At 43.7% G+C, this 26869-nt stretch overlaps 1 protein-coding gene across 1 annotated transcript in view; it reads left to right on the plus strand.

Annotated features, from left to right (window-relative positions):
• The first annotated feature begins 3716 nt into the window (after nucleotides 1-3716).
• The window catches only part of LOC124556265 (latent-transforming growth factor beta-binding protein 4-like), a 505946-nt gene continuing 482793 nt past the window's right edge, over nucleotides 3717-26869 (plus strand). The window contains exon 1 of the mRNA XM_047130251.1: nucleotides 3717-4033. Within this exon, the coding sequence (XP_046986207.1) occupies nucleotides 3717-4033 (317 nt within the window). The remainder of the gene's footprint in view (nucleotides 4034-26869) is intronic.

Here is a 26869-nt window from a genome sequence, read left to right on the forward strand (position 1 = left end):
AGAGCTGCATCGCACCCACGCCATAAGAGATGTTCCAAGTGGCCACCATGGGACTGCAGGTGATAGGGATAGTAGCGATTGTCATGCAGGATACACATAATCGTACTTCAGCTTACACCATATTGGCGGGTCTCTTGCCTGGACCCTGTACTAGGTTCCGTCTCAATATCCTGTAAAACCCGGTCCTCCAAATCTGTTGTGTGCACAGTCCTCCACTTCCCTGCACGTTCATCTGTCTGAAAGGGTCCATGATCACACAAACGCCCAGAAAGGGCTTGAATTGTTGTGTCATGTGGTTGGTGTCTGTGAGTGTACTTGTTCTGGTATAGCCGTGCGATCTCTCGACCATATCCATTTGCCTGGTCGTTCACAGACGTCATCTCGGCTTGTTCCCGAAATGAATACCGGATCATTCTGCTGCTTACCGCACGCTGCGTCAATCACACAGCCTGCAACACACAAGGAACACACAGCACATTGTCAGAGGAACTGTCATTTGTCAGCGCCATCAACCATGGAAAGGATACATTTCCAGACACATGTTCATAGACTCTTCTTTTACTTCATTTTCTGTCAGGAATCCGTCCCTGCAGTTTGTCGGTTTTATTAATGTTCACCCTATATAATTACCACGAGATCCCAAATTTGTATGTCTGCCAGTATCCTTGTAGTTCTTTAGCGTTACCCATGGTGTACGTGTAGTATTTTACTACGGACGTGAACTACCTTTGCACCCAGTAATAGCAATGAACCAAATACCAATCGAAGCCTTTGTAACTGCATTGCGTAATAAGTCCAAAGTCTCAGAATAGGTTTAGAAAAAATCTCCCTACCATCAGGATAACAAACATTTTGAGAGAAACATGATAGACAAACAGGGGATTCGTCTTAACCCACGGTATTAGTAGCCTCAGAAAGCAAACTGTTATATGTGGAAGTTTGTAAAGCTTCTAAGCTTTTCCTCTTACGAAGTAATTGTAGCGTAAACCCAGAAGGAAACTTCGTGCCGCATATGCTTTTCGCTACATGACCATAATGTATAACAAATCGTAGAGTTCGAGAAATACTGGAATGAAGAACGGTTTAATAAAGAAATTCAAGGGAAGTTTCTACGTCCTTCGTATACGTCATCAAACGAAGAGCGTTTGACGGTTACAAGTAACTTTAGAATTGCTTCTACGAGAATGTATATGAGCACTAAAAATACCTTAGTGCAGTCCCGGAGTACTACCGAACCTGTTCGTATATCAGAGCACTAAGGAAAGGAAGTCCCTGTTTGTCACTGTCGAATAATACAGCATGTGAGAATTTCGGAGAGATGTAGATGTTAAAAATTGATCTGTGCCGTCACATTCCGTATGCGTCACGGGCAGTGAGCCGCGTGAAGACGGCGCATATAGGAGAGCGGAAGGGGCTGGCTTTGCACGCTCGCTGCTCGCTGCCTCAAGTGATTCCGCGCCGCAGCGCCAGCCAGCCACGTGTGGAAGTCGCTCACGACGTAATTGGCCGATAAATCTGGCCTCGTCACTGCCTGCTGCTAGTGTCATCTCACCTCCGTGGAAGACTCGTGACTTTCGTGCTGCCGCGCGCTTCCCAATACACGACTCGCATCTTTACAACAGCGACAGACAAACTTCTGCGTGTATCCCAAGAAATAGATCAACCAACTCAAATGGCATCCAGAATGCCTTTTTGTCCATAAAAATTGTGTCTGTAGCAGAAAATTAACAAATTTGAAATCAAAGTTTTGTTAAAGTGTTCAGAAAGAGTCACGCTGTTTTGAATGTAATCCATGTCTTTCTCCACTTTCCTATGAATTTTGATACAACAAATTAAGTGACAGCAAGAAACTTGGCTGTGAGCACTTGTTGAACCAATTTTATTAATTTAAATTTGGTACCAGTTTTGTCTCTCACATTTTCTAAATGTTCGCTACGAACGTTTTTCGTTCTTGACTGTACCAAAAGGTAAACTTCAGGGACTCACCAGATGAGTACTTTAAAGTACTCTAGCATCACAGTGCATTCTGGATCAGCTAAAATTGTAATTTCTTGCCATCTTCCTATTCATCATAACGTCTAACAAGGAGAGGTCCCCAGCAGTGGGATCGACTTTTTGAAACCATCTATAATTCTATATGGTGATGTAGACTAAGCTCCCAGGTATCACAGGCTGCAGCTATTCACCTTGGTGGGCCATAGTTTGCAAGTAACCGACAAAAAAACTATTCTGGAATTTTACGTGACGTGCAATAGTTTTAAGAAGATGGTGTGATGTAGCTTGATTTGGTAGCGCAATGAGTATGGTAAGAGCCTCATATGTGGACTCGAATTTCGTCTGGTACTTGAAATTGTTTTTAATGACTTTGATAATTATATTTATTTAGTTAATTGGATTAAATGTAATTCTTTAATCTTATGCGTTTGTCAAATCCTTTTAATCATCGAATCGACTTTTTCATTTGCTCTCATTTTTCTTGTCAGCATTCTTTTTCCACGTGGAATCTTTGTTCATGTGATTTTAATTAATTTTATGTAGTAATTCCCATTTAATTTCTTTCGTTTTATCACACTGAATTTTCGTCTATGTTATTGCATTCATTCTTTTGCTCGAATTTCGTTTTACTTAACACCCCTTCTTTCGTTTAAATCTTCATCTGCGTTGCTTTGTCCAATTTTCGACATCATTGCATTGTCAATATAAAGAGATTATTTGGTATTTTGTTTTTTAACCGCTAGATCTTCATTATCAAATGTTACAATATTATAAGAGATACATAAATATAATTAAATTGCTTCCATAAAATTTACGGGGCGGGGGGGGGCGGGGGGGGGGGGGGGGGGAGGGACAATGATATAAAGAAAAATGTGAGAACAACTGAAAAAGGTTATATGGTGATCAAAATAACATGATAAGAGAATATAAATAAAAAATTACATTTAAACCCATTAACTGAATAAAAGTAATGATCGAAATCATTGGATAAAGTTGAAAAAGAATTTAAGGCACCTGGTGAAATTCGAACCCACCAACTTCCCCATGTCAGTCCCGTACAATATCCACTACGCTGTCTAACCAGTCTTTCTAATAGGTGGAGCCTCTCCACGCCCACATCGGCATGATGGCCAACACAAAAGTTCTACTGCCATCTCATCAAAAGGGTTAGTTTTCACTAGAGTATTCTGTGACATATGAAATGATTTACTGTTGTTAACTCAGGAATTTTCTCATCGCTGAATCTAAACATGAGCGCCTTAGGAATTATCTGGATTGTTGCTAGCAGGACAAACGTGTATCATAGTCGTGGAATAAATTGCGGCCTGTTTTGTATCTGCACAGGGCTTGACAACGTCGTGAATCGTCACTATTGGCACAGACTTACCTATACTAGCCGACGGTGGTTCGACTACCAAACTGAATCCCGGAAGAGGCAGCGAAACTCGATGTGCGAGTCGATCTACAACTAACCACACGGAAACAGTGAACGGTGCAAGGCAAAGGCCAGGTCCGAGGCAGTTGAAATCATCGAAATAAATGACGATCCTGGCCTATATTCGCCAACAGGTAAACATCTGAGTCGATTGTTCTATCCGTAAAATAATTCACGCGCGTCATAAATGACAGCTTGCCGCACTATTGTGTCGCGAGACCGACACCAGTACGTTTGAGTCCATATCGATATCCACCCCCTATGAAAAGGTTGCGTAGGACCGAAAATGGCCAGGATTGTCCCACGACCTCCGTCACAAGACGATAGAGGGCCCGAGATTCCCTGGAAGTGGACTAGCCCCGAAGTAAGCAACACTGGTACAGGCGACAGCTATGGTGGAGTGGCGGCAGATTGCGGAGGCTGGCAGAACGGCTGGTCCTGTATTGGAGCAAGTGAGGACCCGCCCACGGAGAGTGAGGAAAGGAGGGCACCGGCTCCACGTGAAAATCGCAGGAGCCACTGCCCCGGCGCCCTATTCTGCAAGAGAAAATGGGGGCGGCGGAGGGTATGCACGGAGCTGAAGCTTTGTGGCGGTGGTGGGGGGTGGGGGGGGGGGGGGTGGGGGGGGGGGGGTCGTACTGTGGAATCGCCGTGACCAACTCCTCCGCCTGGCTGCTATGAAGATGATGGCGCCACGAATCAAGAAGCTCGCGAACGCAGCTGATCGGAATAACAAGTCATCTGCTCCCAACTGAAATGCACCACAACTAAATGCCAACCTTTGTGCCCAATACCACATCTGGCAGCCATTCCTACTGCCGGCCGAGAGACCTCATGAGGAAAGCGTGTCGGGCTGCGACGATCCAGGGCATGCGGCTCGGTGTGCTACAAATCCGAAAGACAACACAGCTGGCGCCCATGCTAACATTCCGCTGGACTGAATACGATAACCGGCGTTGCCTGGTACTTGATGAGAAAAGTAAAGAGGGCATCATCGTGGCTCGAGGGGGACACAGACTTCTTCACTTGTGTCTTGGATGTTTCTATGAAGTGCTACACCTCCGAGTTAGCAGCTGGGTGAAACAGAGTGGCAGTCAGATTTTGGACATCATTGCGAATGCCAAATTCTTCAAACTCCCATGACACACATTGCCCACCCTTATTAGATACGACGGTCTGGGAGGAGGGAGGGGGGGGGAGCCTTCAATAGCCAAAATAATGGACAACATACGAATAGAAGTCTATGATATCGTGGAAGATCGTTTCACTTCATATCGAAAACTGGACAACACTATCAAACCACTTGCTTCCCAAAAAGTTATCCTCAAAATCGACAATCGCCGAATCACACTGGTGCTCTGGGACTGGCCAAGAGGAAATCTGACGCAGTGTCAGAGCCTGGTTCTGAGCACAGCCATTCAAGCCCACACAAGATGCTTAGTAACACACTCGATCGAGAGCCTGTAGATGTGAGGTCACGTCAAAGCCTTCAGACGAGACCTACCTCAGTACGTAGCAGGCAGCAACTGGAGTATGCTAGCGCACAATACTGGAAGGACGACCACTCGACAGATTTGCTCCCCCACGGCAAGTATGGGGTTTTCACACGGGAAGAAAAACGTACACCTCGCTAATTGTGCTCTGAACAGTTTTTCCAATCGTGTGGGCTGCAGCCTCCCGTGCGTCAAAGGAAAATCGGCCAATATCCTCTGCAAGGCATCATCCAATGCGAAAACGAAAACGAGGATCTCCTTTCGATCGAAATTCTGATATGGTCCCACTGGTAACTGCGATAGTGCATCCCCATTAACATGCTGGGGGGGAGGGAGGGGGGGTCATAGCAATAGTTACTGAAAAAGAGCACCGATCGAGATGGCGCAATGGTTAGCACACTGGACTCTCATTCGGGAGGACGTCGGTTCAAACCCGCTTCCGGCCATCCTCATTTAGGTTTTCCGTGGTTTCCCTAAATCACTTCTGGCAAATGCCGGGATGGTTCCTTCGAAAGAATACGGCCGACTTTCTTCCCTAATCCGATAGGACCGATGATCTCGCTGTTTGGTTCCATTCCGCATATTAACCAATCAATCAACCAACCAGCTGAGAAAGAGCACCCGCCTCTACAATTGATGAACAGTCCTATCATTAGCTTGGAACAAGGGGTGAATAAGGAAACCAGTGGTTTGTGGTTGGTGATGAATGGGAACTTCACACCATAAAAGAAAACATGAAACTTTTTAATGCCAAAAATGATAGTTAGTGCTTCCTTTTCCACCTGTGAATAATTACATTGCACCACTGAAGGTTTCTACGGTACATAATCGATACCGCTGCTCGGTGCCATTTGGGTTCAGGTGCAACACGGCTCCTCCTGTGTCATAATGGGGCACGTCGTCAGTCACAGTTAATGATTTACCCTGCGTAAAATAAGGCAACACTGCTTGAGTTACTGAAAAACCCGTTGACAGCCTGCAGATCATACAAATCTGACGCTCTTTTGGCAAAATCAGATAATCGGATGGCAAATGTGCATGGTCAGGGGGATGAAGTTAGCATATTATGAAATCTTGCCCAAATAGGACTGGGATACCTTCAGGTTCTTGCACACAGGTAGGTTGATGATGGCTTTGATGTACTCATATGTAGGGACAAGGGCATTTTTGTTAAGCATTTGACGTAAGAAATATGCAACTGGAGAAAAATATTACATTTTTCAGCATACAAAGAAGACGTTGGAAAATGGCCTGCTTAGTTGTTAAATGATACTCTCATGTGGAGCCTATGGCCCAGATGCGGTTGGAGGTAGTTGACGTGACAGGGGATGTCCTGATTTAACTGCTCGAAATATCGTAGATAAATCCCTGGCGCAGACGAAATTCAGAAGGGCCATGGATTAAACTCATGAATTCCAAAGGGCTATTGGCCACGAAGAAATTCCGAGAAGCGGTGTCCAACGGCAACTGTAGGTTTGGAGTGCGCAAGGCGATACATGAAAAATACTGATCACCTGACAAATGCGTCTACAGCTCCTCCGGCCATGGAATTTTGTTTAAAATCACCGCAAAGACTCACGACGCAATCTGTCTGTTGATGCACCACCAAATGGGTGGCCCACTGACTTCATGAAACAGGAGAAACGACGCCAAGGTCCTGCCAATGCTGCAACCCTGTCTCACATGGCCAATGGCAGAAAACAAAATTTACATATTGCTGACGGCTCCAGGGAGACGTGTATCTAGAAATTTTCTGCCCAACCCAAGGTATTCTCAAAAATCTGGTTGAATGACCATAGCAAAGAATCCAAATCTTGAAAGTGGACCAACTGAGACTCTAAATGTTCTTTGTCCACTGTCCAGAAGCCAAAACCAGAACGGCGCCTAACCCAAAAGTATTTTGCGCAAATTGTGAAATAACTACCAGCAACACAAGTTGTTCCTCCACATTCCCGAAATGTGCCGAGGCGGAAAACTGTCCCTGCAAAATGACATACTGTTTACTATAAGTTACAGCTTTACATAATGGCCAATGCAACGCAGGCCCACCCAAGATGCTGTACATATCTAATTTAATGAGCGCGACCATCGCTTCCATATCTACCTGAAACGCAATCGCTCACGCGCCAGCGACCAACATTAGCAGAATGTGCTGGGAAAACGCTTGTATGGTGTCGGAGACAGTCTATAGATCCAGGGAAAGCTCTAGGTCCTCCGACGGCCGTCCTGCGGGTCGCTGATTGTCACAGACTGCTGCTACATACACTACACTTGGGGTCTGTAATGGACAGTCCTGTCAAGTATATACCACATGACAATCGAGGCAACACCACCGTCTGGCCTATTGAGCGATAACAAATACAGAAGGAGAGCGAAGCTGAGAATCCAAAAAACGTGGCGAGAAGGACCAGGAATCTTTGACTTATTTGTACCCGCCGATGCTGCCGAGGGTGATGGTAGGGAGTACCTTAATGTCAGCCCACTCAAATCGTCGAAGGTCTCATCACACGGCGACTCAATGGAAGGCATTGTCGCCTGGTCTATTCCACGTGGTACTAGTGGCTGTTTAACGAACATATCTAACTTCGCCACCTACCAGTTACTGAAGAGTATGTTCCTTGCTCCTGCCGTAAGTTTACGTAATTCAGCAATCTGGGCCACTTCGGCTATGGAGGGGTCGGACAAGGCATATGTTCTAGTTTGTACCTCAGGAACAGGTGCATACAGCGAAATCACGTCCCTAATCAGCCAGTCCGCAGACAAGGACACTCTAACCGAAACTTGCACGAGAGACCTTGCAGGTCCTTGATCCAGGTCGCATACAACTGCCCGGGGCGTTTTTAGCGCTGGTGAAATTACAAGTGTGCCGTCACATCATGGGTTTGATGTCTAAAATACTGCTTGAGCAACTGACAAAGCTCCTCGAAGTTAATCGGGCTCAGCAGGGGGCTTCAAATTTTGCAAGATTTTGCACAAATCCCCACTGCTGGACAATGACAAAGCGGCCTTGTCAGCTGGACTGACGATACGCCTTACCTGGCAGTGCAGCAAGACCCGGAGCAGTTAATTCTCCCACCTTTTCCCAAACTCTTCGAAACCGGCAATCTGACTATCAAAGATCCCTGCAAAAGAATGGCCGTGAGTAACATTAAACTATACCTTTCACAAATCACTTACCTCACAAAAATCTTGGTTACTCGAACTACTGCAATACAGCGAGCGCCACTACTGCCAGCTAAATAAAAGATTCAAACTACGGAAGGCACTAACTACTGATAGGGATAGTTAGCAAATGAAAGATATTAATAGAGAACAAACAATGTATTTACCTTAATATCATCATATATCTAGCAGTTCATGACAAATTACAAAACTCCGCCATCTCTCTCCCCACATCCACCACTGCTGGCGGCTCACCTCCAACTGCGCAACGCTACGCGCTGTTCACATCCAGCCGCCGCTGCCCAACACTACAATGGCAGACAACAATGCAAACTAGCCACAGACTGCACACAGCACAGCCAGTGATTCTCACACAGAGCGCTACGTGGCGTTACCAATAAGAAAACCTAAACAGCCTACTTACAGGCTGCTATAGAGGTGCTTGGCCAGTCATCAGTGCAGTGTGAGTACAGAGCAAGTCTGCATTCCATTTGAGCAGTTCCCGCATCTGCTCTTGCTGCTGCTTCTGTAGCTGCCGCTGGAGGCTAAACTGCTCCTGCCAGCATGTGGCCATAAGTTAACACTAGGAAAAAAAGAAAAGCGTTTACGTGCAAGAATTTCCTATATCACTACTGTGTGAAATGGCATTGTGATCGAGCCCGATCTGAATCAAATGGACTACTAGAGGCAGATTTCTCCCTGATATCCCAATGCCTAATGAAGTTCCACAACTGAGTTACATTAAAGCAATTTTAATGACAAGGTGGCTCTAGCATTGAATTCCAAATACCGAGATTTCCACAATTATATTACATGTTATTGTGTGCAGAGATTAACAAAAATTATTACAATATTTCCCTACACGCAATTCAAGAACACAAAACTGACACATGAAATTGTTTGTAAAAGAAAGCACACAAAGTGTCTGGGAAGGATGTCGATAAGGATATGTATGACAGTGATAAACCACTTCCTAACACAATCATTAAACGAAATGTGTATCCGTGAATACAGTGATGGCATGACAGAAAGAAATAAGGAGAGCTATCGTACACCAAGCCTATGAATTCAGTCGTGGTGATTATATGTATGCAGGGTGTCTGTTCTTTCAAATACGTCCAAAAGAACAGACACCAACCATTTGTATAATTGATTGGTTTCGATGGGCAAAGAATCCACCTTCTGCAGTGCTGATGTAGACTCTCCATGAAGTGAGCATGGAGGATACTGACAGGAACTGCGGGTAGGTGGCACTTACGTGGCAGTGTGGGTCGGCCAAGAGGCGTGCAGAATAGAGCGCGGAGTTGCAACAACCACTGCATCCGCGTGGCGCAGTAGGTAACTCAATTGTGTAGTAAGCAGGTGGTCCCGGGTTCGAATCCTGGTCCGGTACACATTTTCACTCATCGCCTCTGATTCCGCGAAAAGTCCAGATGCAGCTATCAATAACACCTTCTCTTTCCTTTCTCCCTCCCCTTAGCCCGCATCTCGTGGTCGTGCGGTAGCGTTCTCGCTTCCCACGCCCGGGTTCCCGGGTTCGATTCCCGGCGGGGTCAGGGATTTTCTCTGCCTCGTGATGGCTGGGTGTTGTGTGCTGTCCTTCGGTTAGTTAGGTTTAAGTAGTTCTAAGTTCTAGGGGACTTATGACCACAGCAGTTGAGTACCATAGTGCTCAGAGCCATTTGAACCATCTCCCTCCCCTCCCACCTTTAATTTACATTTCAGTAATGATGAGCCTGCTTGAATTTGCTTGAATTCGGAAAATTCCTAACTTCATTGCAACCTAACCCACCGAAGCCGCTGTCCAAACTTACCACAAATCTGAGCAGATGTGATGACTGCAGATGTGTAGGTGGAAGTCACCACAATTCTGACAGCTAACAGCTAGTTGCAGATATTGCCTTCACCTCTCTCCATCTCTGTGTCCACAAACATCCACGCTCCCTGTGAAGTGACTGCAGTCTGATGAAGACTCTAAAGTGAAGTGAGTATAATGCAAAGGTCTGGCTATGAGTGAAGGCACTGTGCTCCCAGCATCTGCTGTGCGAGTGATTTCGCGTTAAGGTATTTTGTTCATCAATAACTAGAATTTTCCTACTTCTAGCAGATACGATTTTTAGTTTTACTCTCACCAAAGATTATAAAAACCATCGCTTCCAATCCAGTGTCAGTCGGCCTGCTCTGTGCTAAGAATTCTGTGCCTAGGAATTCCATCATGAACGCATGTTTCTTAGTCAACCAACTGATCGTTTCATAAGGAAAAGTGTTGAAACAGCACTGTGTTTTCACGAGTTCTCAGGATGCTTCTTTCGGCCTGTGGGTTGCAAAGTCCTCCCATCCCACTGTGGTGGCGTCCACCAGTCACCTCTGCACTTCGTGGTAAATAACGGGAAACAAGACATCTTTTGGAAGGTGTTACTTGTTTCCAGACCAGAGCAAACTATAGAAAATATAGGAATGTGTAAAAACGGGCCTTCTCAATCCCGTCTTCTGCGAACTTCGCTGAACCTCCAGCTGAGCTTAAAAGACAGGCCGTGTTTTTTTCAAGGGAGGTGGGGGACCGAGAGCCGCACAATAAAAAGTAGGTCGCTCCTCTGCTGGGAAGATTCCTTACTATGCCGACTTAGTGGAGGGCGAGTTTGCCGGTATTGTTCCGTAGATAGTGAAAACTGGTACTGGGCCGCACCGTAAAACCTTATCTCAATGCATTTTCCGTGCCTGCCTGTGTCCTAAAATTGCGTCCCTGACCCTCGTCGCACACACAACAGGGGTCAGCTGGCGGCCATTCGCGCTCCCCGCTTGCTAAAAGCGCTCGGCAGCCCGGACGGTCACTTATCCAAGTCCTAGCCAATCCCGACAGCGCATAACGTCAGTGATCTGACGAGAACCTGTATCACCGTTGCGGCAATGTCGTCGGCTGTACAAAACTAAAAGTCCTAATTTTAAGTTATTTTACAGAAAGTGATATGTATTTGAGCAGTCAATACTAGCTGTGTGGGAAGTGAAAATTTATTTGGCAAATCACAACTTCAGACACAGGAACTGAGACACTGCATACTATAATTCCAAGGTCCAGTTACATTAGTGTGATTAACGGCTATTTTGGACGTCAATAACCACTCATAGGTGGCAGGTGGCAGCAATAGCAATTGAGAACATATAATGCATGTCAGGGTGACGCAGGAAACAGTTCATCGTTGTCACAATGCGTAAATGGAGCAGTTTATCTGACGTCCAGTAGAGCATGATCATTGGCTCTCGAGCCAAGGGTAAAAGAAATTCCGAAATGGCTGAGTGTGTAATCTGTTCACATGCCGCCATGGATAAAGTTTACCACGCATGGCAAATTGGCGCTATCCAAAACAGTTGCCTCGTCATCTGTGCACAATGGACCATAGATGGAGGGGGCGAATGATGGCTGAGGCATGGTGTACGGGCGATTAGAAGTGCAACTGTTAATCAACTGACTGCGCAGATGAACCAAGGTGCTAACAGCTACGTCCCCTCAACGATCGTTTGGCGAACGTTACTGCGTATAGGCCTCCACAGTAAGCGCTTGGGTGATCTGGTCATTCTGAAAAGCACAATAGATCAACACAAGTATGCATCTAACCTTAACGACCATGTTCGCCTCTATAAGCTGTTTGATTCCAGTCCGGGTTGGGGATTTTCTCTGCCTGGGGACTCGTTGTTTGTGTTGTCTTCATCAGTTCATCATCATCATCATCATCATCATCATCATCATCATCATCATTCCTGACAGTGGATAGATTCGACTGTGAAAAGAATTGGACTGTGAAAAAATTGAGATTTTGTATGGGCGCTGGCGACCACGTAGTTGAGTGCCACACAAACCAAACATCATCATTATAAGCCGTTTGTTTTACCATGGCAGGACGCCATCTACCAGCAGGATAATGCAACGTGTCACATGGCTTGCAGTGTACATGCGCGGTTCGATGAGCACCACGATGTGATGTATTCACGTTTATTAGTGTAATTTAGACTCGATACATTGAAGGTAGCAGTTTTTATACGTTTTATTAGGAATAGTGATACTGACAGTGAATTCTAACCTCACATGTATGCGTTTGACTAGCGCAACTTGCGACCGTTAACGGTTAAGCAAACTTAAAATACGTGGTAAATTAGTATTACACTGATCTCCACTCTCCTTACCCTCTCCCAAGGTGGCTTCCACCAGCTCCCCCTGCCTGATGATGCCCTCATCCCCTCCATCTACCCCTCCTATCAACTGTGTTCCTCCTCTTCCACTTCCTGTGTTTTTTTCCTCAGGGCACCCTCTCTACCTTCTCTCCCTCCTCCCTTCCTCCCCCCTCCTCCCTCCGCGTTTCCCCTACCCCCCATACCTTCTTCCCTCCCCCATCTCCTCTGCCACTGTCATCTCTACTCTCCCCCCTTCGTCCTCCCCCACCTTTTTCCCCTTTTGGCCTCAGATATTAAGTCCCATAGTGCTTAGAGCCATTTGACGCATTTTTTATCCTAACACGGAAAATATTGCAATGCAGTCATTATTAATGTCCAATAGCACATATATTTGTAGCCAATCTGTCACACGACACTGTGAACAAAGTAGCGAGTAGTACTCTGTAGGAAGGTCTCGCACGGTCACTAATCCGTTACGTGCTGCCGTCCGCGGTGGCCGTGTGGTTCTAGGCGCTTCAGTCCGGAACCGCGAGACTGCTACGGTCGCAGGTTCGAATCCTGCCTCGGGCATGGATGTGATGTCCTTAGGTTAGTTAGGTTTAAGTAGTTCTAAGTTCTAGGGGACTGATGACCTCAGATGTTAAGTCCAATAGTGCTCAGAGCCATTTGAACCATTCGTTACGCGTTACGTCACCGGGCAGAGAGCGCGACTGCTGTGTTAGCTCCTTTGGATTAGAAATCCGTTGGGATCAGTGCTGAGAAGAGACTACAAAACAGTGAGGGTATATTTGCCGGAAGATGTACAAAGAGGATTGATGGGATCTTGGCGCAGCAGTAACAGTATAATTCTGCCTGTTGCAACGTATGTGTTTTCAACTTAAAAGAAGAAAAGTAGGAACGTATCAAAACGTCTTGGCAGTGATTTCATATCATATAATTTTCGAGAAGTTGACAAATGGTAGGACACTTGCTGAAATTGACGCATATGGAATGCAATAGGGGCAGACGTAGTTTTAAGGAAAATGTTCAGAAAATGTTGATCTTCATTTTCTACGACTGAAATTGTGAAAATCTTTACCTTAGATTAAAACGAATTACTGCCACAGACTTGTCTGAAACTAGTAAGAAATTTAGTATGGACAAGGACTACAGACTAGTTGGATAAAGCTTGTGAGAAATTTCCTGTTGGTAAAGATTTAACTGCTTTCTCAAAATAATCCCAGTAAAAGAGTTACACCCAGCTATTATGAAGAGGTAGTACAATTATCGTAGCTAAAAGTAGAAAATTGAAGAAGATGAGATCAATGATAGAGCAGTAATTAAACCGCCCATAAGTGCCCGCAGGAAACACTCGCAAGCAATGCCACCGAATCATCCCTACAGTGAGTGTGAATCCAGGGTCAAAGTACGTCAGAGTTGTCTACAGTAGAGTCCATACTACCACTGGTTCTCAGCCTTTGGGAATTGGAAGACTGCAGACGTTTTAAATACCACGCTCACATGTATTGAAACCAGACTGACTCAGCCGGCCACGGTGGCCGAGCGGTTCTAGGCGCTATGTAAAGTGAAGACACGCCATCATATTTCATTGAATAAGATTCTTCACAAATGAGTTCATCCATTCGAAGGTACTCATGTGTATAAAGTCGGCTCTTCAAAGAAATTATTAGTAAAAACAAAAACTGGAGTTTGAAGGACATTCGCATCAGAACTGTGCGTAAAATTTAGTAGCTATAAACTGTTCTCGAGATTACGCCTGAAACCATCTGTCATTCCGGCTGATTATTGCTGTACGACGCAAGCAGGAATACAGAGCCATTGCTTGCTGAGATAACGATCATATCGCATCCGGTGTCATGTTACACATTCTGTATTGGGCTACACACTACATTCTTCCCCCCAATCAATCCCCCCCCCCCACCCCCCCGCGGGGGACCATCGGGAATCTATCAAGGTCACCCACGCTAACACCCATACAACTGTGTCATGTGACAAATATATGGCGAGAGCCCCATCCCCTCCCCTCTGGAACCACACCTTCATCTTTCACACTGAAGAGCCAGTGAAACTTGTACACCTGCGTAATATCGTGTAGGGCACCCGCGTGCACACAGAAATGCCGCAACACAATGTGGCATCGACTCGACTAATGTCTGAAGCAGTGCTGGAAGGAATCGACACCATGATCCTGCAGGGCTGCCCATAAATCTTTAAGAGTACGAGGGGGGGGGGGGGGGGGGACATCTCTTCTGAGTAGCACGTTGCAACGCATCCCAGATATCTTCAATAATGTTCATACCTGGAGAGTTTGGTGGCCAGCGGAAGTGTTTAAATTTAGAAGAGTGTTCATGGAGCCATTCTGTAGCATCTCTAGATGTATGGGTGTCACATTGTCCTGCTGGAAATAACCAAGTCGGTCGGAATGCGCAATGAACATGACTGGTTGTAGGTGATCAGACGGGATGCTTCAGGGATGCCGTATCACTCCAACTGCACACGCCCTACACCACTGCAGAGCCTTCACGGCCTTCGACAGTCCCCTGCTGACATGCAGGGTCCATGGATTCATGAGGTTATCTCCATACTGGTACACGTCTATCCGCTCGATACAATTTGAAACGAGACTCGTCCGACCAGGCAAAATGTTTCGAGTCATAAACAGTCCAATGTCGCTGTTGATGGGCCCAGGAAAGACGTAAGGCTTTGTGTCGTGCAGTCGTCAAGAGTACACGAGTAAGCCTTCGGCTCCTAAAAGTCCATGTCGATGACGTTTCGTTGAATGGTTCACACACTGACACTTGTTGATGGCCCAGCATTGAAATCTGCAGCAATTTGCGGAAAGGTTGCTCTTCTGTCACGTTGAACGATTCTCTTCAGTCGTCGTTGGTCCCGTTCTTGTAGGATCTTTTTCCGGCAGCAGCAATGTCGGAGATTTGATGTTTTAGCAGATTCATGATATTCATGGTACACTCGTGAAATGGTCGTACGGAAGAATCTCCAATTCATCACTATCCCGGAGATGCTGTGTCCCATCGCTTGTGCGCCAATTACAACACGACGTTCAAGCTCACTTAAATCTTGATAACCTGCCATTGCAGCAGCAGTAACCGATCTAACAACTGCGTCACACACTTGCCTTATGTAGGCGTTGCCGACCGCAGAGCCGTATTCTGCCTGTTTACATATCTCTGTACATGAATACGCATGCCTATATCGGTTTCTTTGGCGCTACAGTGTACAACTGCGACACTCGTGTGCAAGGGGTTACTGTGCGGCTGGACAGCATACAAAGAGGATGTGTCTATTTATTAATAACAAATACGTTAAGTCACGTCACTGGAGTTCTGTTTTTTAACACCAATATTATGTGATGCCAACAGAGGCCACACACAGACAGAGACGTAAGTACTCCCATTTTTGCGTATTTCTCTATAATCTCCCCGGTTTTAAGTATTTTCCACAGTTTATAACAAATTATGATATTCTAAGTGTATTTGTTTATTATTTAGAGGCACCAGCAGATGCCACATCCAGGTAGATAATATGTAAGTACTTTGATTTTTACTTATTCTCCACAATTTCGCACACTGTACCCAATTACCTGAGTTATGTGTCAACATCGCGTCGTGTCATGTCCCGTCGTCACTTCACAGAGTCGTGTTGCGCCGCTTCGCGTCACTACGTCGCATCGCGTCACTTCGACGTCATTATGTTCACAGCTTTGGTCCCGATTTATATATCAATGCTAAGCCACCACTCCATGACATCATAGTGTTAGAAACGAACACGATGTTCTAAATAGTGTCGTCATAGAGAATTCCATAAGCCATAGACACTGTATAAGAAATACCACACTACATTACTAGATTATGTGACGTCATTTTAAAATTATGATGCTTCCAACTAAAGAGAGATTATTCATAGCGCACCTCTCGAGTACGCAGCAATTGCCGAGAAAATTGCTGTTGGTGCCTAGCACTGCCGCTATATCAGTTCTGGCGGAGAGCTCCCGAGCTCTGGACAATATCGACAAACTGATCCAACGTGGTAGATAATATCAAAGAACGGTACACACATAAATTATAAGGAACTCCTCACATTTATTCACTGAATAATGCCGATACTGTACTGAACTCCATATCCGATCGTTGTCATCAGTTCGCGAACGGGAGAGGTCCACATGTCTGTCTAACACTACGCCAGATCGTCTCCCCAGACGTAGTAACGAAATTTGTACAGTGTAAGTGTAATCTCCTCTGACCTAGTAGCTGTCACAAAATGGCTCTCAGTCGTACAGGGAGAGGACGTACCACCACAGCAAAAACCTGTCCTAATATGTCGACGCTTTTTCAGATTAACACTGCTAACAATTTAAGCTCCAAGCACTCCCTCTCGCAGTTCATCTATAATTTCTCTATGGAAAAAATAGACAAACCACTCTTAACTCGTAGGTACCTACACTCTCACCAGAGGAAATATTTCGACTTTTTTGCGGGCGGATAACCGCTGCTAACAGTTTAAGTGACAAACACATCTCTCCCCACCATCCTTTCTTTCTGAACCAGCCAAACACGTATTCCCCTCCTTCTCCCTCCAATCGTCATGCTTTTGAACTAGCTTGGGTGACTCCATTTTCAAATAGGCTGCCTTCCAGGTACAATGAACACTCGTAACAAAATAAATCCTGCAAGTATATGCGACATTACTATAAGCCTCGTATACTAAGCACGGGAAAATATGCGTATGATGTGTAATTTCGACAGATCCATAGAATTCTAAAATCATTTGCTGCACAGTCATCCCACTGGTGCATTTGCTACGAAAACTTATCTGTTCATTAATAATGAGTATACCTCAAACAAGAACAGGACAGATGAAACATATGCATTCCCCCCGCAACCTCCCCCACCACCCCCCACGTGATCCATACCGGCACTTCGGGGAAAGCAATTTAGCTACTAAATACTGTACAATGTACAATCCTAGGAGACCGTTGACGGTAGACTACATCTGGCAGACATGTAACTCTAGCAGTATTGTTGTTGTTGTTGTGGTCTTCAGTCCAGTGACTGGTTTGATGCAGCTCTCCATGCTACTCTGTCCTGTGCAAGACTCTTCATCTTCGAGTAACTACTGCAACCTACATCCTCCCGAATCTTCTTCATGTGTTCATCTCTTCGTCTCACTTTACGATTTTTACCCTCCACGCTTCCCTCCAATAGTAAATTGGTGATCCCTTGATGCCTCAGAACGTGTCCTACCAACCAATCCCTTCTTCTAGTCAAGATGTGCCGCAAATTCCTTTTCTCCCCAATTCTGTTCAGTACCTCCTCATTAGTTACGTGATCTACCCATCTAATCTTCAGTATTCTCCAGTAGCACCACATTTCGAAAGCTTCTATTCTCTTCTTGTCTAAACTATTTATCGTCCATGTTTCACTTCCGTCTATGGCTACATTCCATACAAGTACTTTCAGAAAAGACTTCCTGGTACTTAAATCTATACTCGATTTCAACAATTTTCTCTTCTTCAGAAAGACTTTCCTTGCCATAACCAGTCTAAATTTTATATCCTCCCTACTTCGAGTCATCAGTTATTTTGCTTCCCAAATAGCAAAACTCACCTACTACTTTAAGTGTCTCATTTCCTAATCTAATCCCCTCAGCGTCACCTGATTTAATTCGACTACATTCCATTATCCTCGTTTTTCTTTTGTTGATGTTCATCTTATATCCTCCATCAAGACACTGTCAATTCCGTTCAGCTGTTCTTCCAGGTCCTTTGCTGTCTCTGACAGAATTACAATATCGTCCGCAAACCTCAGAGTTTTTATTTCATTTCCATGGATTTTAATTCCTACTCCAAATTTTTCTTTTGTTTCCATTACTGCGTGCTCAATATACAGATTAAATAGCACCGGTGATAGGCTACAACCCTGTCTCACTCCTTTCTCAACCACTGCTTCCCTTTCATGTCCCTCGATTCTTACAACTGCCATCTGGTTTCTGTACAAATTGTAAACAACCTTTCGCTCCCTCTATTTTATACCTGCCACCTTCAGAATTTCAAAGAGAATATTCCAGTCAACATTGTCAAAAGCTTTCTCTAAATCTACAAATGCTAGAGACGTGTTTTTGCCTTCCCTTAACCTATCTTCTGAGATAAGTCGTAGAGACTTGCCTCTCGTGGTCCAACATTTCTACGAAATCCAATCTAATCTTCCACGATGTCGGCTTCTACCAGTTTTTCCATTCTTATGTAAAGAATTCGTGTTAATATTTTGCAACTGTAACTTATGAAACTGATAGTAAGGTAATTTTATCACCTGTCAGCATGTGCTTTCTTTGGGATTGGAATTATTATATTCTTCTTGAAGTCTGATGGTATTTCGGCTGCCTCATATACCTTGCTCACCAGATTGAAGAGTTTTGTCATGGCTGACCCTCCCAAAGCTGTCAATAGTTCTAATGGAATGTCGTCTACTCCCGGGGCCTTGTTCTGACATAGGTCTCTCAATGCTCTGTCAAATTCTTCACGCAGTATCGATATCTCCCACTTCATCTACGTCCTCTTCCATTTCCATAACATTGTCCTAAAGTACATCGCCCTTGTATAGACCCTCTATATACTCCGTCCATCTTTCTGCTTTCCCATTTTTGCTTAGGACTGGTTTTCCATCTGAGCTCTTGATATTCATACAGGTGGTTCTCTTTTCTCCAAAGGTCTCTTTAATTTTCCTGTAGGCATTATCCGTCTTACCCCTAGTGATACATGCTTCTACATCCTTACATTTGTTCTCTAGCCATACCTGCTTAGCCATTTTACACATCCTGTCGATCTCATTTTTGTGTCGTTTGTATTCCTTTTCGTCGGCTTCATTTACTGCATTTTTATATTTTCTCCTTTCATCAACCAAATTCAATATCTCTTCTGTTACCCATCGATTTCTACTAGCCCTGGTCCTTTTACCTACTTGACCTTCTGCTGCCTTCACTATTTCATCTCTCAAAGCTACTCATTCTTCTTCTACTGTATCTCTTTCCCCTGTTCTTGTCAATCGTTCCCTAATGCTCTCTCCGAAATTCTCTACTGCCTCTGGTTCTTTCAGTATATCCAGATCCCATTTCTTTAAATTGCTACCTTTTTGCAGTTTCTTCAGTTTTAGTTTACAGCTCATAACCAATAAATTGTGGTCAGAGTCCACATCTGCCCCTGGAAATGTCTTACAGTTTAATATCTGGTTCCTAAATCGCTGTCTTACCATTATATAATCTATACGAAACCTTCCAGTGTCACCAGGCCTCTTTCCTTCCTTACCCCAAGTCCGTATTCACCTTCTACTTTTCCTTGTCTTCCTTTTCGTACTATCGAATTCCAGTCCCCCATAGTAAATTTTCGTCTCTCGTAACTATCTGAATAATTTCTTTTATCGCATCATACATTTCTTCAATCTCTTCATCATCTACGGAGCTAGGTGGCATACAAACTTGTACTGCTGTAGTACACGTGGGCTTCGTGTCTGTCTTGACTATCTTGTCTTCGTAGTAGCTTATTCGCGTTCCTACTCTTTTTACTCAATATTAAACCTACTCCTGCATAACCCCTATTTGATTTTGTGTTTATAACCCTGTATTCACCTGACCAGAAGTCTTGTTCCTCATGCCACCGAACTTCACTTATCCACACTATATCTACCTTTAACCTATCCATTTCCCTTTTTAAGTTTTCTAACCTTCCTGCCCGGTTAAGGGATCTGACATTCCACGCTCCGATCCGTAGGACGCCAGTTTTGTTTCTGCTGATAACGACGTCTTCCTGAGTAGTCCCCATCTGTGAGACCCGAATGGGGGACTGTTTTACCTCCGAAATGTTTTACCCAAGAGGACGCCATCATCATTTAACCATACAGTAAAGCTGCATGACTTCGAGAATAATTACCACTGTATTTTCCCCTTGTTTTCAGCCGTTCACAGTACCAGCACAGCAATGCCGTTTTGGTTGATGTTATATCCAGACTATTGGCCCTGAAACTGCTGGAAAGGCTCCTGCCCCTCTTCAGGAACCACAAGTTTGTCTGGCCTCTCAACAGATACCCCTCTGTTGTGGTTGCACCTACGGTACGGCTATCTGTGTCGCTGAGGCACGCAAGCATCCCCACCAATGGAAAAGTCCATGTTTCATGGGGGAGAGGGGTCTAGCAATATTACGTCACTATAAGACACGTAAATAGATTTGGAAATAATCATGTATGACATCACCACACACAAAGGAGATACAGAAATGGTTACAGAGCAGCAGAAAAAAATTAACTCGTCCTATATACCAAGTCATAGATAGACTCGCACATGTCATTATACAAGGGCTATCCACAAAGTACATTACGTTTTGGAATTAAAAATAAATAAAGTATTGGAATTTTTATATTATATACAGATGAAAGCCACACTTACATACTACTTTTCTACATAGTTGCCATTTAAATTAAGGCACTTATCGTAGCGATGGACGAGCTTGGAAATTCCTTCGTCGTAAAATTCGGCCGCCTGCGCCTTCAACCACGTGGTTACCTCTTCTTGAAGCTGTGCGTCGTCATCAAAACGCTGCATAGCCAACCACTTCTTCATTGCTGGGAATAAGAGGAAGTCGCTCGGTGCCAGGTCGAGACTGTACGGTGGATGAGGAAACAACTCCCACTTAAAAGATTCGAGAACTTCACGAGTGGCATTTGCCGTGTGGGCCCGGGCGTTGCCGTGAATCAGCAAGATCTTTGATCCCAACTTTCCCCTGCGCTTGTTTTGTATTGCTCTTCTGAGGTTGTGCAGAGTTTGGCAATACCTTTGACAGTTTATTGTAGTGCCTCTTTCCAGGAAATCCAAAAAAATCACACCTTTTCTGTCCCAAAAGACAGTCGCCATCACCTTCCTTGCCGACATTGTCTGCATGCATTTCTTGGGTTTTGGGGGGGAATTTGTGTGCCCCCACTGCATTGACTGCAATTTTGTCTCGTAGTTCACATGCTTAACCCATGTTTCGCCACTAGTAACGATGCGATCGAGTAATGAGTCTCCATTTTTCTCGTAAGCGTCCAAAAACGTTAACGCTGGAGCCATTCGCTGATTTTTGTGAATCTCTGTCAAGATTTTTGGTAACCATCTTGCACAAATCTTGTGGTAACCAAGCTTTTCGGTAATGATTTCGTGCAACAAACTTCGTGAAATTTGTGGAATACTCATAGAGAGTTCCGTTATTGTGAAATTACGGTTTTCACGGGTGCTGGGTCTTCCACTTCGCTCTTCGTCGTCAACGTTAGTTCGGCCATTTTTAAATTTTATGACCCATTGACGCACTCCACCTTCAGTGATTATGTTGTCCCCATACACTTCACAAAGCTGCCGATAGATTTCTATCGGTGTACAGGTTTTTGCAGTCAAAAACCTTATTACAGCACGCACTTCACACTTCGCGGGATTTTAAATTAACGCTGACATTTCAAACTGTCACAGTAACTTCAACGGAGTACAGCACGAACCTCTCTCTAGCACGGCAGGATGCCGACTGAGCGGCGGAATGCCATGACACCAAGATAGCCGCGCTAGCCCCGCCCCTAACGGACACAAACGAAAACGTAATTGTGGATAGCCCTCGTAGTATAAAATGTGACTTCAGACATCAAGCACCGTATACCGATAAGCATATCCTCCAAAGACCAATTACCAACATGATTTTTAAAAAATCCAAACAAAATATGCCTAATGGCTACTAGGAAAACGTATCGTATGTATTTTAGAACTGTGCAGTCAGCACCGTATTTATGACGAAAAGATGTTTGTTTCTGTGTACCCAGGACCTCACTACTACAGAAGCCACTGTGTGTCTTCAGACAGACCTGTGAATAATGAGAAAACATCATTTGTGCAACACATTCCCGTATATGTGCCCACTACTCATGTGGAAGTGCCATCTCATTGGCTCCAAGTAACCGCGGGAAAAATCATACGCAAACTGAGAGACGGAGGGCAGTGACCGAAGAGCAAAGCTCCAGATTTCCTTTCCAACGGCTGTAGTATGATAAGTAACAGCTTGTCGGTCGCAATGCGGCAGCTGAGAAATTCTAGCACAGGATTGGCCACGCGCTGCTTGAAACTCTAGAGGCCTTCTTGATAACGCTACCAGGGTATCGCCTGGTGAAAACGAAGCAGGCGGCAGAGACTGTCAAGATATACAGGGTGTTACAAAAAGGTACGGCCAAACTTTCAGGAAACATTCCTCACACACAAAGAAATAAAATATGTTATGTGGACATGTGTCCGGAAACGCTTACTTTCCATGTTAGAGCTCATTTTATTACTTCTCTTCAAATCACATTAATCATGGAATGGAAACACACAGCAACAGAACGTACCAGCGTGACTTCAAACACTTTGTTACAGGAAATGTTCAAAATGTCCTCCGTTAGCGAGGATACATGCATCCACTCTCCGTCGCATGGAATCCCTGATGCGCTGATGCAGCCCTGGAGAATGGCGTATTGTATCACAGCCGTCCACAATACTAGTACGAAGAGTCTCTACATTTGGTACCGGGGTTGCGTAGACAAGAGCTTTCAAATGCCCCCATAAATGAAAGTCAAGAGGGTTGAGATCATGAGAGCGTGGAGGCCATGGAATTGGTCCGCCTCTACCAATCCATCGGTCACCGAATCTGTTGTTGAGAAGCGTACGAACACTTCGACTGAAATGTGCAGGAGCTCCATCGTGCATGAACCAGATGTTGTGTCTTACTTATAAAGGCACATGTTCTAGCAGCACAGGTAGAGTATCCCGTATGAAATCATGATAACGTGCTCCATTGAGCGTAGGTGGAAGAACAAACTAAAATGAACATGGAAATTAAGCGTTTCCGGACACATATCCACATAACATCTTTTCTTTATTTGTGTGTGAGGAATGTTTCCTGTAAGTTTGGCCACACCTTTTTGTAACACCCTGTATACACTCTAAAATTAATTTATATTTCACGTTGTGGTCTGCTGCGTACAGTCTTACTAACAAAACAAAGCATTATTTACTCGGAAAAACACTCCCTACTTGCAATATCAGCAGATTTTGGACATTAAAATTCTATCTAGAATCCACCTCTCATATGTCGTTAGAGCTCCGGCAGCACAAAGTCGTTGATGACGAAGCATAAATCAGGAGCCTAATATTTCTGGGAGCTCCGGTAGTGGAGTCTAGGCACACAACGAGATTTTATTAAGTCGACTGTACTAGGAAAAACTTCTGAGATAAATATGCAGTAACGTATGTCGTTCTTGCTATCGCAATGGAACTCATTAAAAGTCACTCTGACAACGTATGCAGTGTTACATTACGATCGATGTCCCACAAGACAGACTCGGGCACTGTTTCGTACAAAGAAGAAAAAAAGCTATGATGATCCATTGTGTTTTGTTAGGTTGCTGACCTGATTCTTAGAAATGACTCTTGTGTCGCTATGTCACATTCCTTATTAAACTATTGCTGGAATGTTTACTAATAAGATCATTCAACACGCTCGAAAACGCTACTGAGAATCAATTTCAGAGCCAACTAATATAAGGGAAAATAGACCATATACAAAAAGATGCATTTCTCTCTTTCTAGCTTTCGAGTGGCAAATGGTACCATAAGTAACATGTGTCTATTTGTGTTCCAAAAGTAATTAGGAGGCTACGTCATCATCGAATAATCTTTCCATAAGTGATCTAGAGCTTGGTAGCCAGTGTGACTGACTATTTTGAGTAATCGATTTCCACATTAAAATTGTAGGCATACAGCATATTCTTTTATAAACCGTTGTATGTCCTGATTGTCCTTTTTTTGAGAAGAGTATAAAAGCTTTGCATTCTACAATTACTGAATAATCCATTAAAACCACTGTCTTTCACAACATTTACAAATGATTCAAATGCTCTCAGCACTATGGGACTTAAAATCTGAGGTCATCAGTCCCCTAGACTTAGAACTACTTAAACCTAACAACATGTACACATCCAGCAAAAAATTTAAGATGTATTCAAATTTTAGCAGTCATAATCAGAAAAGACGTCACAACCAACTCCATCACAGCTAGTATTACTCACCTCCAGTAGGCAAATTGCGGAACTGTCTTAGGTATACATCTTTGGTAATTGTAAGAGGTCTCCTTGACAAATAATGTAAAGCATAATTTATTTTGAATCACAACTAGCCCGACCCTCTACAGCAGATGCGTAGTTGTTCTTTGCATTCTCAGGTTTATTGTCACTATAATTTTCCGTACTGATTTGCTTAAAGCGAATAGACAGTCGCCTGCACGTGCAACATCAATACTGTCAGTACACAGTTTGGTATTTTGTGTAACCATTTATCACTTGATTTTGCTGGGGTGGATGTACTTCCACCCAATCGTATCTACACTAATTTTCTGGATGGTACTAGGTTTAGCCCACGTCTGTCTATCTTAATAATTTTATCTGTCACTTCTATTATCCCGTAGGTCAAACCCTGGAATATATATTTCGACTCTGAATAATTAAAACTGTAGGGATACAGTTCTATAACCGATTATTTGCCCTTATTGTCATGATTACATGGGACTTTGTACATTTCTACCATACCTACCTTAACTACCTGGAATGTTGTGTTTTATATCTCATCTCGACCAGTCTTAGTATTTACCACTTCTCTCTCTCTCATCTCTTTTGTATGCGTATCGCAAATATAGGATGACTATTACTCGTACTGATGATAGAAAACAACATTGTGAGTAAAGATGGAAGAACTTTTGGTCATATAGGTCATTACTCTTTCAACCACCTAATACACAACTGCTCAACACATTAAATCCTTTAGATATCTATACAACAACCAGTTAGGCCTTACCTTTGTATTACCAGAATTATTGTCACAAGATTTTTGTTCCCAATATTCTTAACACACCATCAAAGTTTACTTAAGAGGAATATCGAGCAGTGCTTGGAAAAAATAAATCAAGTTTATCAGCAATAATTTTCAAATATTTTTACAACCGGTGGACTACGGCAGGAGGACTCGCAGGATGGCAGATAGAATAGCCGTCGACCCTAAGCGACTGAGCAGTGATGGAGATGAACTACCGCATCCAGCAGCAATAAGATATGAACTGGCGCGTGGCTCTCGATTACGGTGTCCCTGATGATTCAGTCATGACAGCAGCCGTGACCCACCACACAGAGCTGCTATTGTGCTCAACATGATTTGGGGGGTGCCAGTCCCAATTCGTCGACACCTTTATCTGATGGTTTTGTGTAGAACACTGTCCGGAACTGAGATAAATATATTTCTCGTGATTTAATACAGTACTTCTGAGTAACTCTTGTGTCGTATTTGTTGGATACAATGTTAAGAGTCTCCATGTAGTAGATAATTAAAATTGTATGTAGACAGAACATAATTAATAACCTTTCCTCGGTCTTTAGTCTCAGGACTGTTCAAGGCAATTTTAGAGTATACTTACTACCTCCAGTAGATGAACTGCTGCTGTTCCACACGTTATCCCTTAGTGGACACCACACGGATGTAATTGGCACACAGTATAGTGGAACACATTGTAAATACCGTTTGTTATACTTCAAAAACACTTAAACAGTCTTGTACTGGGTCAAACACACGATTCCTTCTGTAGTTTTGTATTGTAACCTCAAGGCTGGTAATACAACGGTGTTTATTTAGCTAAGGAGTACGTGAAATTTTCTCATAGTAACATGTCCGAACACTTTATAAAATCTATAAGGTGGTTACGAATAACTTTGTACATTTCTTACAGTTGCACACAATCACATAGTTGTTTCCCTGTCAGTCTCATACCATGTGGAAGTCTTGGTCTGACGTTACGTAATCGCTATATGTGGCGCCACCACTACTAATTACAACTCCCTTCGACCAATTACGCGATATGTATAACGATTACGTATTTTCTAACCACATCTGTGACGCAATGTCTATCACTTCCTCTGTATAAGTAACAACAAAATATGTAAGTCTTTTCCTAGAGTTCTACGATGAGATTGCTTTCCCAGTCTTTAGCATAGATCTCAGTCATTTTGGAGGGACATTGCGCAGTGATTCTAATATAGTTACCATTTGGAGGAAGAAGTACATACCCTGGCTGATCTCTGGCTCTGTATTAAAGTTTAATGGCATAAAAAAATCAAGCCACATCTGGTCGTGTAAGCAATAAGAGAATAGTTATACGTGTACATTTATTTATGGAATGTGAACAAAATGGGAAATATTGGAAAATGTAGGAAATGTCAGAAAATTTGGTAGGAAATCTGGATACTATAAGGTCACATTGGATACCTGCATTTATACTTGGAGTGTAGTCCAGATCCGACATAAACACTACACTGAAGTGCCTGGGGGAGGACTCTTGGATGCTTTCCTAGAAAACTATGAGTATGAGTGGCCTATTAGAATCACAGAGGAGTATGCCTCTTAATGGACTGATATCCGTGCTAAAGGTTTAGAATACATTTTCATCGTTCACCTCTAATATATATATATATATATATATATATATATATATATATATATATATATATATATATATGTTATT

The sequence above is a fragment of the Schistocerca americana genome, chromosome X (genome assembly GCF_021461395.2).
Source record: "Schistocerca americana isolate TAMUIC-IGC-003095 chromosome X, iqSchAmer2.1, whole genome shotgun sequence".
In the NCBI taxonomy this organism is placed as follows: domain Eukaryota; kingdom Metazoa; phylum Arthropoda; class Insecta; order Orthoptera; family Acrididae; genus Schistocerca; species Schistocerca americana.